The 18624-nt window shown below is 40.0% G+C and overlaps 1 protein-coding gene across 1 annotated transcript in view; it reads left to right on the top strand.

Moving 5' to 3' along the window:
• Window positions 1-15406, top strand: part of SELL (selectin L) — a 42261-nt gene extending 26855 nt beyond the window's left edge. The window contains exons 9-10 of the mRNA XM_044005011.1: window positions 10129-10147; window positions 15055-15406. Coding sequence (XP_043860946.1) covers window positions 10129-10147; window positions 15055-15070 — 35 coding nt within the window. The 3' untranslated portion in view covers window positions 15071-15406. The remainder of the gene's footprint in view (window positions 1-10128; window positions 10148-15054) is intronic.
• The last annotated feature ends 3218 nt before the right edge of the window (window positions 15407-18624 follow it).

The raw sequence follows: 18624 nt of genomic DNA, 5'->3' as shown, positions 1-18624 counted from the left end.
CTTCACTGAGCTAGACAAAAGAGTCTATCTCCATTTCTTTCTTTCCCTAGGGTTTGTCCAAATCCAAGAAGAGAACAGGACTTTTTGGAGTGTCTTGGGGAGAATGGAATTAAACTGATCTCAGGGTCCCCCCAAGAAACCCATTATTAATAATTATTTCCTCACAACACTAATTCAATAGGTGATCTTCAGTGATCCTTATATATGGGCTACTGGCCCCTATTTCTATTAGAGTTTGATATCACGGTCCCATACCATGCTATTTTTTTTTAAGTTTATAAGAGAAATCTAAAACAAAATGGTTTAACAAATTCTAAAGGTATTCCTTCCTCATGGTATAGTAAACAGAGTCATGAAACTAGAGTCAAAAGGCTTAAATTTGAATCCCAGATCTGCCATTTATAACATGAAATTGGGCAATCAATCAATAATCAATTCTTAAGGACCTACTATGTGCCAGGCACTAGTGATAGAAAAAACTAAAAGTGAAACAGTCTCTGCCCTCAAAAAGCTTATATTCTACTGAGGGAGAAAGTGTGTAAATATACAGGTATATATAAAATAGGTACACGGTGATTTTTTTTTTCCAGGGGAGGGAGGTGAATCAACATGGAGAATTAGAAAAGATCTCATGGAGAGGATGGCACTTGAATCGGGTCTTGAAGGAAGCTAGGGATTCTGAGAAGTAGAAGGAAGAGAAGAGCCCACGCCAGGCATTGGGGATAGCCAATGAAAAGGCAAAGAGATAATAAATGGGGTGTTTGTAGGAGGAACGATAAGGTAGTTTTGACTGGATCATAGGTTATAGGAAGGGGAGAAATATAAAAGAATGCTGGAAAAGTAGATTGAAACCAATTTGTGAAGGGCTCAAAAGTCCAACAGAGAAGTTTGTATTTGATCCTACAGGCAATGGGAAGCCAATGGAATTGATTGAAAAGGGTAACATGATCCAACTTTTCTTTGTTACAGTCATTTTGGCAGTTGTGTGGTAGATGGATTGGCATGGGGAGAGATCTGAGGCAAGAACGCTAATTATGAAGCTATTATAATAATTCACATGAGGGGTGGTAAAGACCTGAACTAGGGGTGGTGGTATTTGGATGGAGGGAAGGGGACAGATGTAAGGCATGTTGTAGAGGTAGAAATAACAAGCTTTGGCAACTGATTGGATATGTGGGATGAGTGGAAGTAAGGAATGGAGTATGATACCAAGATTATGAACTTGGGAGGAGGGATGAAATGAAATGAACACTATTTAGAGTGATTTGTCTGATTTAGACATATGAGGTTCAGAGGCCTACAGGACAGTTAGTTTGAACTATGCAATAGGAACTTTTTGGTTTCCATTGAGATTAGAGAGCCTAAGTTTTATGTGGGACTAGAGATCAGGAGTGAGACTACTAATATGGGAGTTATCTGCATATAACTAAATGCATGGGTGCTGATAAGGTCACCAAGTGAGAGACAGTAGAGAAGAGAAGAGAAGGGAGAGTAGGACAGAGCCTTCAGGACAAATCCAGGGTTAAGGATAAGGGTGTTATACAGGTTATGATCCAATAAAGGACTGATCAGATGGGTAACCAAGAGAGGTCAGTGTCCTGAAACCTCAGTGAAGAAAATGTACTTAGAAGAGGGTAGCCAGCTGTGTCAAATACTGCAGAGAGGTCAACAAGTAGAGGATTTGGCAATGAAGAGGTGTGGAAATTTATTTTGATTTGGGGACCCTACCTTTAGGCTGAGATTAGAAAGCCTTAGGCCCTCAGGGTCTCTTCCCCTCCCCCTCTGCTTCAGCTGAGCCAAAAAGTCCCCCGTGGGCTGTGCAAGATGCTGGGTCAGACAACTGAGGGGAATAAGCTCCCAGCTCCCTCTGACATGAGCGGAGGTATCTAAGAGATGCTGGGCTCTGGCGTAGCCTGTGCTGAGGCACGTGAAGCTGGAGCACACCCCTTCCCGCCACCAGCCGCAGCCCTGGCTAGCAGATTAGCTTGGTCTGTGGGGGTGCAGGAAGCCCCGAGATTTGAGTGGAGAGAAGAAAAGGTATATATAGACCTGGGAGTGAGACAGCAAGGGTTTTGGGTGGACAAGGAGGTACTAGATAGAGAGACAAGATTAGGAGGGCAGTCAAGGAGACAGACAGAGAAGAGGTCAGAGGGCTGCTGACAAGATTAGAAAGGTTGGTTTGGACCGGAGAAGAGGTCAAGTGGGGGACGAGATTAGATAGGAGAGATGGGGGACAAAACGAACAGTAACGCAGGACTAGGAGCAAGGAGGAAAGGCCAGCGGACAAGATTAAGAGAGGTGGACAAGATTAGAGGGGCGACAAAGGTGGCAGAGGACAGAGCTGACAGACAGAACAGGAGGCAGTGGAGAGCACAGAAGTGGTCAGCACAGGGTACAGGTTGGAAAAAGTGAAGATTAAGAGGAGTTAGAAGAAAGTAGCTGAGCAGGGAAGGTGTAACATGCCCTGAGGCAAGAGGCGGCTAAGGCCCTTATTGTATTCAAGAAGTTCCAAAGAGATGCAGCGGAAAGAGACCCCAGGAAAGCAGTCAGGTTGTACATTTTATTTCCCTGTATTATTAATTTTAAGTAGTATCTCATAAATAAACTCTGCTTTAATTATTTAGTTAAGAGGCTTCTTAATATTTTGCTTATCAATTTGAGAGTAGAGCAGTGTGGTGGAACTTTATAAATGGCCCATATTAAATTAACAGCAGTCAGATAGCCAAGTTAGTCAAAAAGCCCCAGATTAGTACCCCAGTCAGATTAGCCCCCCAAATTAGCCCTAGTCATTTAAAAATGTTTCTACATTTGAATGGTGACTGCGGCAGGACTAACGGCCCAATTATAATTTTCCTAAACTTATCATTTTTCATATAATCATAATTTTTTTATAAGTCCAGTTATGTATAAATTTTTCCAGGTTAGATATACTTGTTAATAATTATTTTTTTTTACAGAGGCCATTGGTCACTCTTGAGAGAGTTGAGTGATAAGATCAGAAGCCAAAGAGATTGTGAGGGGATTGAGAAGTGAGAGGGAGGAGAGGAAGTAGAAATAATGATTGTAGCTTTTTCTTGGAATTTGAGAAAGAGAGAAGATATAGAACTGTAGCTAAAGTGTATAGTGAAGTTGTTTTTTAATTTTTTTGGACAAGTAAAACCCGGAAATGTTTGAAAGCAACAGGGAAGGGATCAGTAGTTAGAGAGAGATTAAAGAAGTAATGACCGTGGGGGAAAGCTGCTGGAGAAGGCAGAGGGGATGGGATCCAGGATATATAGATACTGCTAGATCTAATAATCTAGGAGCTTAAAAGTTCTAGGTCAGAAAGTCAAGAATGGTGCACTTTGACAATACCTTCCTAAGCCTTTCCTTATTGCAGCAGTATGACAAATTAATACAATGTTTGGCTTAGTCTGGAGTTTATTAAGGACCTAGTCAGGCAGGAAAATTCTTTAAGATCTGATTTATACTTTATGAATATATTCAGGCCTGAGTGAGAGGGAGAGTCTAAGTTTACAGTGCATCCAATTATCAGGTTTTCCCAACTTCCTCTAGCAGTCCTCAGAGGCTCCAGATCAGGGGCAAACATGATGGATTGTGGGGATTACCCTATATTGAGGATTATCAGGGCTAAGGACAAGAGGGCAAGGAATTGTTTGATGGGAGGTTGGTAGTCTGAATGGAGAAGGAAGAGCATTCCAGGCATGGGGGACAGTCCGAGAGAATGCTCCAAGCTGAGAGATGGATTGTCTTGTTTGTGGAACAGCCAGGAGACCAGGGTCACTGGATGGAAGAGTAGGTGTTGGGGAGTAAGGTATAAAAGGGAGAGGGGGTTAGGCTATGAAGAGATTTGAATGCCATACAGAGTATTTTGAGTTTGTTCTTGAAGGCAATAAGAAACCACTAGAGGGGGCAGCTAGGTGGCACAGTGGATAAAGCATTAGCCCTGGATTCAGGAGGACCTGAGTTCAAATTTGACCTCTGTTGTGGGGTTGGATCCGAAGACGGTAGAGAAAGACTGAGGGACAAATCTTACAAGCAAGAAGGCATATTTGATTGGCAGCAGCCTGCTCCACGACCAGTGTGGGCCTATCTATCCCATGATTGGAGTTCCTCCTAGCTCCTAGAGAGGTGCTCTTTTACCCTCCAAAACTGTAGCTGCTAGCCACGTGAAACTATAACTTTGTTACACTAAGTTTCTTATTCACCCCCCCCCCCCCACCCCGGGCTTCCTTTTTGGACTATGAGCCTGGATCCTGCCTGGGGGACTTCTTCCCAGTTCCGGACCTTATCTGTACAAGCCTGTGCTAGCTATTCTTTTACCCTGCTGATGTAGCAACTATGTTGCTTGTTTTGTTCCTGAGTTGGACTGGGGCCCTATGGTCACAAGATAGTGAGACCACCTGGCTTCTTATCTGGCCCTCTGAGTTCTCTACTGACCTCAGACGCTTGACACTTACTAGCTGTGTGACCCTGAGCAAGTCACTTAACCTTCATTGCCCTGCCAAAAAAAAAAAAAGGAAAGAAAAAAGAAAGAAAGCAAGCACTGTAGTTTATTGAGGCAGGATGGGGTGACATGATCAGACTTGTGCTTTAGGAAAACCACTTTAGTGGCTGAATGGAGGTGGGATTGGAGTGGGGAGAGACCTGAGGCAGGCAGACCCACCAAGCAGCTGTTGGAATAGTCCAGATGTGAAGCGATGAGGCCTTCTCTATCATGGTGACAGTGTTAGAGGAGAGAGGGGGCATATTCAGGGGCTGAAATCAGCAGGCCTCAGCAATAGCTTGGAAATGGGGAATGAGAGAAAGTGAGGAACTCAGGGTACCTCTTAGGTTGTGAGCTTAAGGGACTGGTAGGATGGTGTTGCCCTCAATAGTAATAGGAAAGGTGGGAGCAGTGTTAGGGGAAAGAGAACGAGTTTTATTTTGGACCTATTGAGTTTAAGCACTTGGGTTCTTGTTACCTCGTTACCTTAAAAGACCAAACATACAGCCAATTCCAGATGTTTCCTCTTGCCAAGCCCTGAATTTTGTTCTGGATTCATTGGGCTGGTGGATGAGAAGATACTGACTTCAGTGTATTTGTAGTACCATACCTCCCTGCTACCTAGCCTCTCTGGGAGGGAAAAGATGACTGGAGAAGAAGACAGAAGGGTGGGGACAGATGTATCCAAGTAGTTTACACCTGCTTAGAAGGGGTAAAGCAGACTCAACAGCCACTAAAAGCGGGGGGAAAAAAAAAATTCAAGTACCACTCCCATGGCTGTGACTCACCTCATCTTTTAAGTGTGTCACCATCTGAAGTGTTAGTTAAACCTGCTATTTTGAAACCACACTTTTAAAAGCAAGAGCTATGTAAAATGGAATCACTTTTGATATTTCTGTTATCAGATTTAACAACGGACCACCTAACCCTGGTTAGCAGGAAAAAAAAAATACGAGATAATAAAATTAAATTGTGCATTTAAAAGAAAGGCAGTAAAGTCCCCAAATTGGTCAGTGCAGATCCTCTACCACCCAACAATCTTTATTTTGGCAAAAGTTGCCTCTGCACTGAGTTGCTATTTGAAATTCCTCAATACCTAATTCATCAATAAATCCTGTTCACAGAATGCTACCTTTTAAAAGTGATTTTCAATGAGAGGTTTCCCGTGTGTTGTCCATAGGTTGTCAGGGGTCTTTGGAGGGCCTCCAGGTCACTCATGGTATGGTCCAAAATACAAGCAGAGGATATTCTGGTCAAGTTTTTCAGTCAGGGTGGGAGGGAAATTGAGTGGTACTCTAGGCAATTAAAATTCTACCAAATGCATCTAAGGCACCTGCCCAGATCGATGTGTCCACTGCTATCAGCTTGGATCAGGACTTTCATTCTGAACCACCGTGAGAGAGGCTGCCCTCAGGTATAGGTCAGGGGAGGCTGGAGCAAGGAATATTGTTATGGAATTCTTAGCCAGATGAGACTGCATCCACTAACCCCAACTGTTGCCCACCCTATACCCACCTGCATGAGGTAGAATGGCCCACTGGAACAGATGCTGGCTTTAGAACTAGAACCTTGGTTCAAATACCATCCCTAGTTCAAATCCCAGACTCGCCACATGCTACCTGTGTGGTTTTGGGTAATTCACTTAACCCCTTAGGGCTTCAGGATCCTCATCTGTGAAATGGGAGGGGGAGATTAGATAAAATGATCTTTCTTTTTTCTTTTTCTTTTTCTTTTTTTAGTGAGGCAATTGGGGTTAAGTGACTTGCCCAGGGTCACACAGCTAGTAAGTGTTAAGTGTCTGAGGCCGGATCTGAACTCAGGTATTCCTGACTCCAGGGCCGGTGCTCCATCCACTGCACCACCTAGCTGCCCCTAGATAAAATGATCTTTAAGGATCCTTCCTGATCTAAATTTATGATCCAGTTTGAAATGATATCATTGTATTTCAAGGGTCCTTCCAGCATTAAATCTTTGATCCTATGATCACATAGGCCCATATCAATTCTCAATGTCTCCTGTAACCCGGAATAACAAGAGCAAAGGAGTGGGGAACATCCATGTACTATTACTATATCTGGGGGACTCTATTTTTTCTTTTGGGAACAGGCTGTCCTCTGAAATCAGTTCATGGACCCCTAAAGTAACCATTTGCCCACACAGCCTTTAAAGACTTTTAATAAGGAGATGCTTTCCGTCTACATTTCAATCTCACACAAACAATCTGAGCCTATGTTATCCCACGAGGAGTTTGGCCAAGGCTGAAATTAGCAGTAATGAGAAAGGTGGTAGGTTGTAGGTTGTTGGTTTTTTTTTTTTTCAGTTTTCTCCCCCAGAGTCATTTCTGTACAAGATCTCAGACAGATAGCATTGGTGATTGACGTGCCACTGCTGTGGGAATTTCAAAGTGGGGGCAAACAGGAAACAGATAACAGTGAGACTAGTTACAGTTATGCCAATGAAGAGAAGAGACGCCCAGAAAGATCACAGAATTCATGGGTAGGTAGGACTGCCATAAAGCCACATTTTAAAGAGATCAAATTTAGAAGAAAAATAAAATCCTCCCTACTCGATTATAATCTCCTTAAGGACAAGGATCATGTCTTCCTCCTTCTCCTCCCCACTTATAGAACTTAATGCAGTGCATTGCACATGGTAGGTGCCCAAAAAATATTTGTTGAGTTGAATTCTAACATGGGCAGTCACAATTTACTAATAGGCTAGATTTTCAAGACTTTGTTAATTGTTTAGAACTTAGAAAAAGGTTTCTGCATAACAACAGACCTCCAAATTGTGGTTGTCAAATTCTATTTGAGAAAAATGTAACTAAAATATAGTAAATGTGTAGTGAAAAACATAGTGAATGGTTATATTGCAGATGTGTGGTATCTCAGTTATATTATGTGCTAGACTGGGAACTTAACCAGTTTATGACATTGCTTTTCTGTGAAAAAAAAAATGCACCCTGTGGTGCAGGGGGGAAGGAAATGCAGAAGTTCTGGACACTTGTCTTTCTCCTCTCCCTTCTGCAGGGAGTTAGGAAAAAGAGGCATATGATTGAGGGAGGAAAAGAACTGATGGGACAGAGAAGGTGATTAAAAGGTCTGAAGAGGCTAAGAGAAGTGACAGTGCTGAGGAAACCTGGGGGAGGGAAGGTGTTAAACTGGTGGGGAGAGAGGTACAAGTGTGGAACGTAGAGGTTGATAGAAAGGCTCAATTCCCATTCAGCCCCTCAGAGCTCCACCCAGAGTCCTTGACCTAAGCAAGATTCTTGAGATCTAGACCTGGGACGATTTCCCCTTCTCTCCCTGCCACACACGTTCCCACTAGGATGGAACACAGTAGCTTCAACAATACATTTTCCTCTTGACCACCCAGCCCATGATGAAAACAGAACACATTAAGGTACCAGGAGCACGTTTTTCCCCTTAACTTTTGCTTAGCTGGCTCTCTTTTACACAATGGGGGGGGGGCGGTGAATGGTGGATTGGGGAACACTTTTCAGTCACCTATATGACAAGGATTGGCGGAGCACACGCACAAGTCAGAAATTCTCATACCTTTTATCATCACTCGAAGTTCAATCAGCAAGTACCAGAAGAGGAAACTGAGGTAGAGGTACTTTAGGGACAATTATCCTAGTAACAGTACCAGAATAAAAACTTAGATCCTTGATCAGATGTGGTCTGAATCCACCACTGGCATTCACTCAAACTAATTCAGTGTTGTGTATGTTTTGTGGTTGGGAGAGTTTTCCACATGAACCAATGTACAGGATGAGAATAGGGCTTGAAACTAAACGCATACCCACTTAGTTCCCTTTTCTCTAAAAATAAGCTCCCTCTATAGGAGTGGGCTCTTATTGATGTACAGCTGTAGCTTTCATTCTTTTTTACTTGAGAGAAAAACATGTGACAATAGGCAACATAAAATTTGTAATGAATGAATGAGTGAAAAAGCATTTATTCAATGCTCATTGGTACAGAGCAGTGGGAATACAAAATGGAGGAGCTCATAGGACTTGCTGCAAGTCAGAGAGAGTGTACAAGAAAACCAGAAGGTTATGCACTTTTGTTAATGCTTTTTCAACTGATAAAATCATATCTCTGGGTTGATCTTTGACTCTCTCTTAAGCTTCTTGAGGGCAGGAACTTTTGTTTTTGTCTGTTTATCCTTAATACCCAACTATAGTTAGACTAGTTACAGTTTTGGCAATGAAGAGAAGCCCAGAAAGGTCACAGAATTCATAAGTAATGTGAGTTACCATAAAATAGAAGTTGGGGCAGCCAGGTGGCAGAGTGGATAGAGCACTGGGTCTGAATTCAGGAAGACTCATTTTCCTAAGTTGAAATCTGGCCCCAGACACTTAGTATATGTGTGACCTTGGGCAGGTCACTTTAACCTTTTTTCCTCAGTTTCCTCATCTGTAAAATGAGCTGGAGAAGGAAATGGCAAACCACTTCAGTAACTTTTCTAAGAAAACCCTAAATGAGGTCACAGAGAGTCAGACACAACTGAAACGACTGAACAATGGATGACAAAATAGTAGTTACTTAATTGTTTTTTGAATGAGTGTATTATTTGCACCTGCAATAAAATGCTTGTTGGGAAGAAATATTTTTTCCTGGAGCTATTTCTACAAAGACTTTTGTGCTCCAACTTTCCCTAGATCTAGAGTTCTTCACTTCATGGATTCCTAAGGGATCTGTGGATAGATTTCAGGGGATCCATTAACCTGCATGGGAAAAGCAACTCTTTATTTCATATGTACATATACATACATGTATGTACACACATGTACAAACATATACATACATACATTTTTTTTGGTAATCCTATGTATTTTGGTGTATAGCATATGGTACTTTTTAACCATACTACCAATGGGTTCTATGACACCCCCTCTCTCCAAATTTAAGAAGCTCTGGCCTAGAACAAGAGTTAGTTCCATAGTGTCAGAGATTTAGAGTTTGAGCCAAACTCTAATTCCACCCTCTCATTTTATAAATGAGGAACCTGACACCTAGACAGGTTAAGTGATTCACCCAAGGTCACTCAGGGAGTAGATAGCAAAGCCAGGATTTGAAACCTGTTCCTCTGACTCCAAACATAGTGGTCTTCCCCATAGTGTGACAGCTTCTAAGAAGGCACAAATTTTGTCATTCTGAGTCAGACCCTATGGTCCCATCCAGCCCAGTATTTCCCCGTCGTTCTGAGAATTTAGTACTTGAAGGAACATTAGCCTCTCAATGAGTCCAATCCTCTCATTTTACAGATGAGGTCTAGAGCAATTGGGAGGTTTGCCCAAGGCCTCAGCCTAAGTCTTCTGACTCCAAATCAACCCCATCACTCATCATTACCTGTAGCCAAATTCTGATAATGGTATCAACAGATCACATTTGTTAGGTCTCTTAGAATTAATATCTCTAACTAGAAAGCTTCAAAAGGAAATATGGCAGGCTAAGTACTGTCTATATAATAGACACTTAGTAAAGGTTTAGTTGAGTTGAATTTTTAAAAATAGTTGGAGACAGAAAGGGAGAATCTCTCTAAAACCTTCCTTAGTAAAAGTATGATGTATCTTGGTATCATTTTCTGATCTATTTTTGTTAATGACATTTATTTCTTCCCTTCCCCATCAATAGACAAGAAGTCTCCTAAAAGGTAAGTCTCTTTTCTCAAAGAACTTTCTCTGTCAATATGTTTTTTTAATCTCTCAGCTCTGTTGGGTCTTTGCCTTGCTAAGGATGCCTTCCTAACTGTAGGATGAGTTGTCCATTCATATTTATCCCAAAAGGTGCATCCATCGGGCTCAAATGATCTTAGTGGGTAGAACTAACAAGTATGTCATTAGGGTTTATGGAACAAAACACAAAGAACAAAAAAACTTAAAACTCTACTGTTTACAGCAAGAATATGTTTGTATGATGCATCCTATTTAAATTTGGGGACCTTTTCTAGACTGTCCAAGATTTCCCTTTGAAGAAGGTAGTTCAAGGGATTTATGCCTGCCCTAAAGCAGATGAATGCCCAAAGTTAGGGTTCATACAAATATTAACTTTCATTTAACATTAAAAATCCATACGCAAGAGAACATTGTACATAGTATCAACAACACTGTGTGTTGATCAACTGTGATAGACTTGACTCTTCTCAGCAATACGATGGTCCAAGATAGTTGCAAAGGACTCATGATGGAAAATGCTCTCCAAATCCAGAAAAAAGGAACTGTGGCATCTAGAAGCAGATTGAACCATACTATTTCTATTTTTTTGTTTGTTTTTGTTTTTTGAGATTTTTCTCTTTTGCTCTAATTCTTCTTTCACAGCATGACTAATGCAGAAATATGTTTAATGTGATTGTACATATATAACCTATATCAGATTGCTTGATGTCTTGGGGAGGGGGGAGGGAGGAGAGGGAGGGAGAAAAATTTGGAACTAGAAATTTTATAAAAACAAATGTTGAAAACTATCTCTACATGTAACTAGAAAATAATAAAATACTTTTATGATAAAAAAATTTAAAAATAAACAAATAATAAAAATAATTAAATTTTTAAAAAATCCATACAGGAGACAGATTGCTAAATTGCTTTCCTTTAGGTTTCAGGGTAGTGGATAAAGTTTTTTGTTTTTTGAGATTTTGGGAAGAAACATGTTAGGTAATAGAAATTACTGAGATGAGAACTCAGAAACATCCTAACTGGCCAAATAGAGAGTACGCCAGGTCTCTGGGGAATCTGGGACTGAGGCTAGACCACAAGAGGGTAATTTTTGACTTGATGAATAAGTAAATACTGTTTGCTAGTATAGAGGGTTTCTCTCCCCTCCCCCTCTCCCCACCTTAGCTCCCCCCCCATCTTTGTGGGTCATGTGGGAATGGAAGGGTTGGAAATTGATAACATCTACAGATTTATTTCCTGGCCACACCCATTGTGTGAAAGATTTGCCAGGTATCAGAGGGCAAGCTGCCACCTGCAAAAACCCCAGCTACTGAAATTACTTCTAGATGAAAGTGATTCAAATCAATTAATATTTATTAATTTTCCTTGAGGAACATCCTTGAGGATATGCAGGCAGGGAATTTAAATGTATCAATATTAAATTAAAATTTAAAAAGTGATAGAATTGTAAACTCTAGAAATCAAACTAACCCTGACCCCATGTTTCAAGGTCAACACAATAAGCTATGCCATGGCTTACTATATAACCTGCTGGTGGCATGGTTAGTGCTAAAGCACTGGTCTTGAAATCATGAAGAGCTAAGTTCAAATCCTTACCTCTGATACTAATGTCAGCTGTGTGGCATCAATCAATCAATCAGTTCATAAGCAATTATTAAGGTCTCACTGTGTACCAGTCACTGTGCTAAGCACTCGGGATACAAAAAGAAGCAAAAGACAGTCCCTGCCCTCAATTTCTCTAAGGCTTCCCCAATTTCTTAATAGTTAACTGAGTTTTTGATGGGGTTGCCAGCAGGAGTTAGTCTTCACACTTAGGAAATTGCAGATCCCTGAAAAATTATTTTGCATTTATTTTCTTTGTATTTCGTAGCTACTTATTTGTATCAATGTTGTGCCCCTGCCCCCAGTAGAAGAAAATCTTTTAAAGTTTACACATAGACTATTTTGTTTTTGTTGTTATATCCCAAACATCTGGAACAGAACAAATCCTTAATAAATGCTTATTGAACAGAACTGAAATTGATATACTTAAGCTGAATGGTCCATTGGTTCAATCAATGCTAGTTGAATGACTATTTCTTGAGCATTGACAATATGAGGCATTGGGATAGGCATAGTAGGAAATACAAAGAAGTGTAAGACTTGTCCTCTCCTCCATCTGGTTGGGGAGCTAGATATCTGTGTAAGAAAAAAAAATAATAATAATACTAAAGAAACTAGACAACTTCAGGGTGAGGAAACTTCTTCAGTAAGGGTTGGTTGGTTAGTACCTTCTGTATAAGTCCAAGTCTTCAAGAGTTGGCTTAGGTACTGAGATGCTAAATGAGTTGCCCAGGGTCATAAAGTGAGTATGTGGTCAAAGGGGAACTTGAATAAGATTAAATATGTACAGTGCTTTGCAAATCTTACAGTGTTATAGAAATATTATCTATTATTCTTTTTATTATCATTTATCATTACAACAATGATAATATTATTATTAACTTGGTTGTTTCTAGCTTCAAGGCCAGGATTTATGTATTCTCCAACTTCAATGCTCCTAACAATGTTAAGTGGGGGGAGACAAATGGAAAATCAAAACTCTTCAAGGAGTGAAGAAAAACATTTTTCATCTGGGATTGGACAAAAGCTGGGTAGACAACTGAGGGAGAGAAGTCAAAACCACATAAAAGTTGTAGGGATTCTAACTAGACTTGTTGACCTGAAGGGAATTTCTGGGCTCTTCTGGGAAGAAGAAGGGGAAATCAGAAGAAAGGAGAAATCAGATTGAGTCAAAACCAACAGTGGTGGTTTCAGTCTTAAAAAGATATCTTGTCTTGGATTAGCAGAGGAATTGATTTGAGATGGTGACAGATTGAGTTTCATGAAATAAAGAAGAGCTTTGCTTAAGGCAGAATTTTACCACGTTCCTGGAAAGGCCAAAAGGGAACCAAATATAGCAAGTCTTTGAGGCCACAGTCAAACCAGGGCCCAAGTTCCCAGGCCTTGCATTCATCGTGAACTTGAGCTGTTCAAAAGCAGCTGCAAGCATGCTTGCCAGTGTAGAGATCAAAGCTCCCGGGGAAGAAAAAGAAACAACAAAAAAACACAAAACCCCAAGTTTCAGAAACACCCTCATCTGATGTTGGGCATTGTATCTTCCTGTGTATCTTGTCTCTTGGGTTATCATTTGCCCAAGTAGAAGAGATGCTGAAAACCCAACAAAGTGATAAATAGAGCTTCTTCACATAATTCAAAATAGACCAAGGGTTAAAACTACAAATGTCAGGGGAGTCAAATGGGTTTTAATAGACACCATCCAGCCAATGGGGATGAAAGGAAGTTGGGTGACCTTCAGTCCACAACCCTTGATATTAGAGAAAACTGAAGAAAATAAGAAACTATTTAGGGGCCTGTAGAACTGAGAGTGGAGTTTTCTGAACTTTGGCAGAGTAGAATTATTTTACCATTTGCTTGTTCTCTAAGCATGCCCCATTCCCCCCTTCTTCTGGAGCATTGAACAATGATTTCAGTTTGGGGAAAAAAAGACCACCACCAATGAAGTTCAGAGGTCATATAGGAGAAATTGTAGAAAAAGCACAGTTCTGGGAATCTTGGAGACCTCAGTTTGAGCCCCAGCTCCACTTCTCATTCATAAGGTCACTCTGGATAAAACAGTGAACCTCTGTAAGCCTCAGTTTCTTTGCCTTGGACTTTTCCACTCATTCCATGCCCTCCTGCTTGAAATGAGCTCCCATTGCTTCTCCATCTATCAAAAATCCTGCCCAGCTTATGTACCACCCCTTCTATGAAATCTTCCCTGAGCATTTCTGCCCAAAGTTCTTTGAACTGCAATGGCACTTTGTATATGGCCTGTTCTTTTGTCACTTATACATTTCTTCAGGATTATTATTATTTTTCTTGTACAGATATCTAGTTCCCCAACCACATGGATGGTAAGCTCTTTGAAGAGAAGGATGGGGGGCAGCTAGGTGGCACACTGGATAAAGCACCGGCCCTGGATTCAGGAGGACCTGAGTTCAAATCTGGCCTCAGACACTTGACACTAGCTATGTGACCCTGGGCAAGTCACTTAACCCTCATTGCCCTGCAAAGAGAGAGAGAGAGAGAGAGAGAGAGAGAGAGAGAGAGAGAGAGAGAGAGAGAGAGAGAGAGAAGGATGAGACTCACACTTCTTTGTACCTATTCCAATACTTTGTATTGTCAATGTTGAAGAAATGTTAATAGATTGGAAAGCCAATCAACAAGCATTTAATCAAACCAAAGGATGATATAGTTTAAACACATCCATTTCAGTTTAATGCAATAAGCATTTACTAAGGACTTGTTTCATTCCAGATGCTAGAGATGTAACAAAATAATCCCCTAAGTTAAAAATTGTATATAACCAACACCAGTGAAATTACAGGTTCTTTATTCTCATCCCTTACTCAGTCCTTACTCTTATCCTTAATACTTCCTTACCACTCAGGGTTGTTGTCATTCTCTAAAGATAACACCTATGTAAAGAAAGTAGTCTGCAAACCTTAAGAAAATTTATATGCTGGGTGTCAACATATAAATTAGAGGTAGCTTGTTGAAAAGGATAGAGAGATTTGAGAGTCAGGAAGAGCTGAGGTCAGTCTTGCCTGTGATGTGTACCCTCTGAGAGAGGGGCAAGATGCTTAAATTCTCAATGCCTCACTCAGCTCTCCAAGAGTATAAATTGCTGATGACTTGCTGATCTGCATTGACAGAGAGAGTTCCCTATCTCAACCAAAACACAGGTCCAGTCCAAAATAGAAATTTTTTCTAGTATTTTCTATAGGATTAGTAAGAAAGAGCCTAGGGATATTAAACCTCATGTTTAATTCACAATTTCCTATTTCTTTTTTACTTTTGACAGGCCTGACATATACTGAATTGCTACATGTGAGAGAAAAACCTAAGAACTATCAGATCCTTCAACCAACTTTGTGTAAAAGACCTAGAAGTTTTGGGTGGAGTCGTCTGCATTGGAGATGATATTGGTGGTGTTTTTCTACATATCAATGAGTCATCCCCACTGTGTCCATTTTGATGTATACTATTTTCTTTGGTTATTATCTGCAGCCATAACCCATAGGTTTGTTACCTTGTATATTTTTATGTCTATGCATTTATAAAAATCATTTTGAATTTCAAGAAGAAGGGGTTATTTTGAAAAAATAAAGACTTTCAACTATGGTCCAAATGCCAATTTTACTTTGCAAATATAATAAAATGCTTTTTTATAGTCGGTCTCATCTGATGATAATTTTTTTGTATGGGGCAATGGGGGTAAAGTAACTTGCCCAGGGTCACACAGCTAGTAAGTGTCAAGTGTCTGAGGCCAGATTTGAACCCAGGTACTCCTGAATCCAGAGCTGGTGCTTTATCCACTGCACCACCTAGCCATCCCCCGATGATAAATTTAATACATTATAGTGGAAAGACCACTGGATAAGGAATACAAACATGAATTCAAGTTCCACTTCAGAAACTTGCTATGAGGTTTTGAGTGTCACTTAATTTCTTTTAGTCTCAGTTTACTTATCTGTAAAACTGGCATGATTATATTTCTTTTTTTTTTTTTGAGGCAATTGGGGTCAAGTGACTTGCCCAGGGTCACACAGCTAGTAAGTGTCAAATGTCTGAGACCGGATTTGAACTCAGGTACTCCTGACTCCAGGGCCGGTGCTCTATCCACTGCCCCACCTAGCTGCCCATGATTATATTTCTAATGAGAGGTGGTATCGCGTGGTGGTTAGGGGGGCAAGCCTTGGAATAAGGAAGCTCCGCCTCTGACACCATCTAGCCCTGAGGCCACTCTCTAAGAGGGTAGTTTTCAGAAGAGTTGGAGGGAATTCTCATGCTGGGAGTTTCCCATGTTGATGAATGGACCTAAATATATTGGGTATAGGGTTCTCCCAGTGAAGAAACTCCTTCAACAATGGACATCAGCAACTTTTCTGCTACTTATAGTTTTAGGAAGTTGCCCAAGGCACTGAAGTGGTACTTTACAAAGGATAGTTGTAAGAAAAATACCTATTAATCTCATAAAGCACTATAAATATGAGTTATAATTATTTGGTCACATCTACAGGTCATGTTCTTCAGGTACACAATGTTGTGTGTTGTCTCTCTTCTCACAAACTAGGGTATGGATATTTGCTTTATCTTCTAACAACACTGATATAATGGGCTTTAATTGAAGTTCCCAAATACCATTGGCCATGGGAATTTGACTTAACTTGTAAGATTTCCATTGTCCCCTGCCTCCTCAATTATTAGTGCTAACCTTTCCCCGTCAGTCATTCTCAGTGTCCTCTGTGATTTCCTTTATCAGTAGAATACCCACAGCAAAATAATGTCCACTAAAACCGAAGTACAACATGAAGAAGAGAGTGTATTTCTCTTAGACATTTAGTCATATTTCCATGAGACCTGCACTGCATGTGGACAAGTGTTGGATTTCATGGCTGGACTATATTGCCAATTAAAAAACAAACAACAACTCATCACCAATAGCTCTCTGGGAGAGGGGGGAGGTATGTATTGGGAAATGAAAGTGACATAAAAAACACACATAAACATTTTTGTAAAAAAAATGATAAAATTTGAAATTGAAAAAGAAATCACCAAAAGTCTTAGGGGCAACCAAGTCCCTTCTGGTTATCATGCTAAAGGCAATGGAAAGAGATGCTTTTGATGATGTGAATTTTCTCTGCCTCAAATGCCCTCCCAGTTTTTTCCAGTTCATAGCCCATCTCTATGGATTTCCCTGGTTGCTTTAGCCCTTCCTGACCTCCCACAGCAATATAGTTGTAAATTTCTCTAGTTGTTTCATATATGGAAGTCTTTTCTCTTCAAATAGACTATAAGATTCTTAGGGGAGGGGACATTTCTTATCCTCTCTTCCCAACTCCCACCCCACCACCACCTCTACTGGTTAAATGAGAGGAGTTCAATAAACACTTGTTCAATTGTATAGAAAATGAGGGATAAAGAGGGTCACAGGAGACAAAATAGATAACTTCACATACAATTAAAAGTTGTGCAAACAAAATTAATGCAGTTAGAATGAGAAAGGAAACAGTTTCATGGGGGGAAATCTTTGTAGCAATTTATGATATTCAATGCACATAGGGAATTGATGATGTACATATACATATATTATCAATTCTCAGTGTGTCTTGAATATCAGAGAAAATATGTGCATACATGTTCATATAGAAATATGTGTGTACATATATGTATATAGGTGTATGTGTGTATATAGTACTCATTCCTCAATAGATCAAATAGGTCAAAGGACATACAAAGAAGGTAGTTCTCAACAACATGAAATAATGTTCTGAATCACTAATAGTAAAAAGAAATGCAAATTAAAGCAACTCTGAGGTCTCATCTCACACTCACCAGATTAGCAAAGATGACAAAAATGGAAAATGACAATTGTCAAGGGTGTGTGGAAGGACAGACACTTTAATGAATTGAAAAGTAAGGCACAAAGTAATTCAACCAATCTGAAAAGCAGCTGGAATTTTACTCCCAAAGTCATTAAACTGTATGTGATTCAGTGATATCACTACTGGGCTTACACCTCAAACAGATCAGAGATGGAGGGAAAGGAACCATGTGTACAAAAATATTTATGATAGCATTTTTTGTTGTGGCAAACACCTGTAAACAAAATGGGTGCCCATCAATTGAAGCCAATGGCTGAACAAATTATGGTATAGCTAGGTGAGAGCTAGGTGGTGTAGTAGATAGAATGGTGGACTCAGAGGTCAGAAGACCCAAGTTCAAATCTTGCCTCAGACATTCCTTAGCTGTGTGATTCTGGGCACATCGCTTAACTTTTCTCAACCTCAGTAGCCATATCTGCAAAATGGGGGTTTTCATAGCAGCTACCTCAAAGTGTTGTTGTGAGGATCAAATGCAATAATATATTTAAAGGGTTTTGAAAACCTGAAAATATTTATACACATATATATGTATGCATATAAATATATTCATATATAGGTCACTTTTAGTATTATTAGCATGGAATGGAATATCAATGCTATGTAAATGACAATTTCAGACAAACCTGGAAAGATTAGTATGAGTTTACACGGAGAAAAAGTACACAGAATCAGGAGAACAATATCTATACTAACTATAACATTATAATGGAAAATAACTATGAAAGACTTAACTTTGATCAATAAATACAATGACCAATCAGGACCCTACATGACTGATGATAAGTAATGCTTCCCACCTCTTGCAGAGAAGTGATGAATGATACATACATTTTCAGTCTTTGGATTTGGTTTGTGTGACTATTCTCATTTGTTACAACGGAAGTCATTTTTTTTTTTTTGAGGTGGGGACAGTTGGGAGGAATGGGGAGTATTTATAGTGCTACTAAAAAAGGAAGAAAAATAAAGAAAAGCGAATCAATGAATCA

This window comes from Dromiciops gliroides, chromosome 4, assembly GCF_019393635.1.
Source record: "Dromiciops gliroides isolate mDroGli1 chromosome 4, mDroGli1.pri, whole genome shotgun sequence".
Taxonomy (NCBI): Eukaryota; Metazoa; Chordata; class Mammalia; order Microbiotheria; family Microbiotheriidae; genus Dromiciops; species Dromiciops gliroides.
The sequence above is the reverse complement of the archived record's forward strand: the minus strand, read 5'-3'. Positions and strand labels throughout refer to the sequence as shown.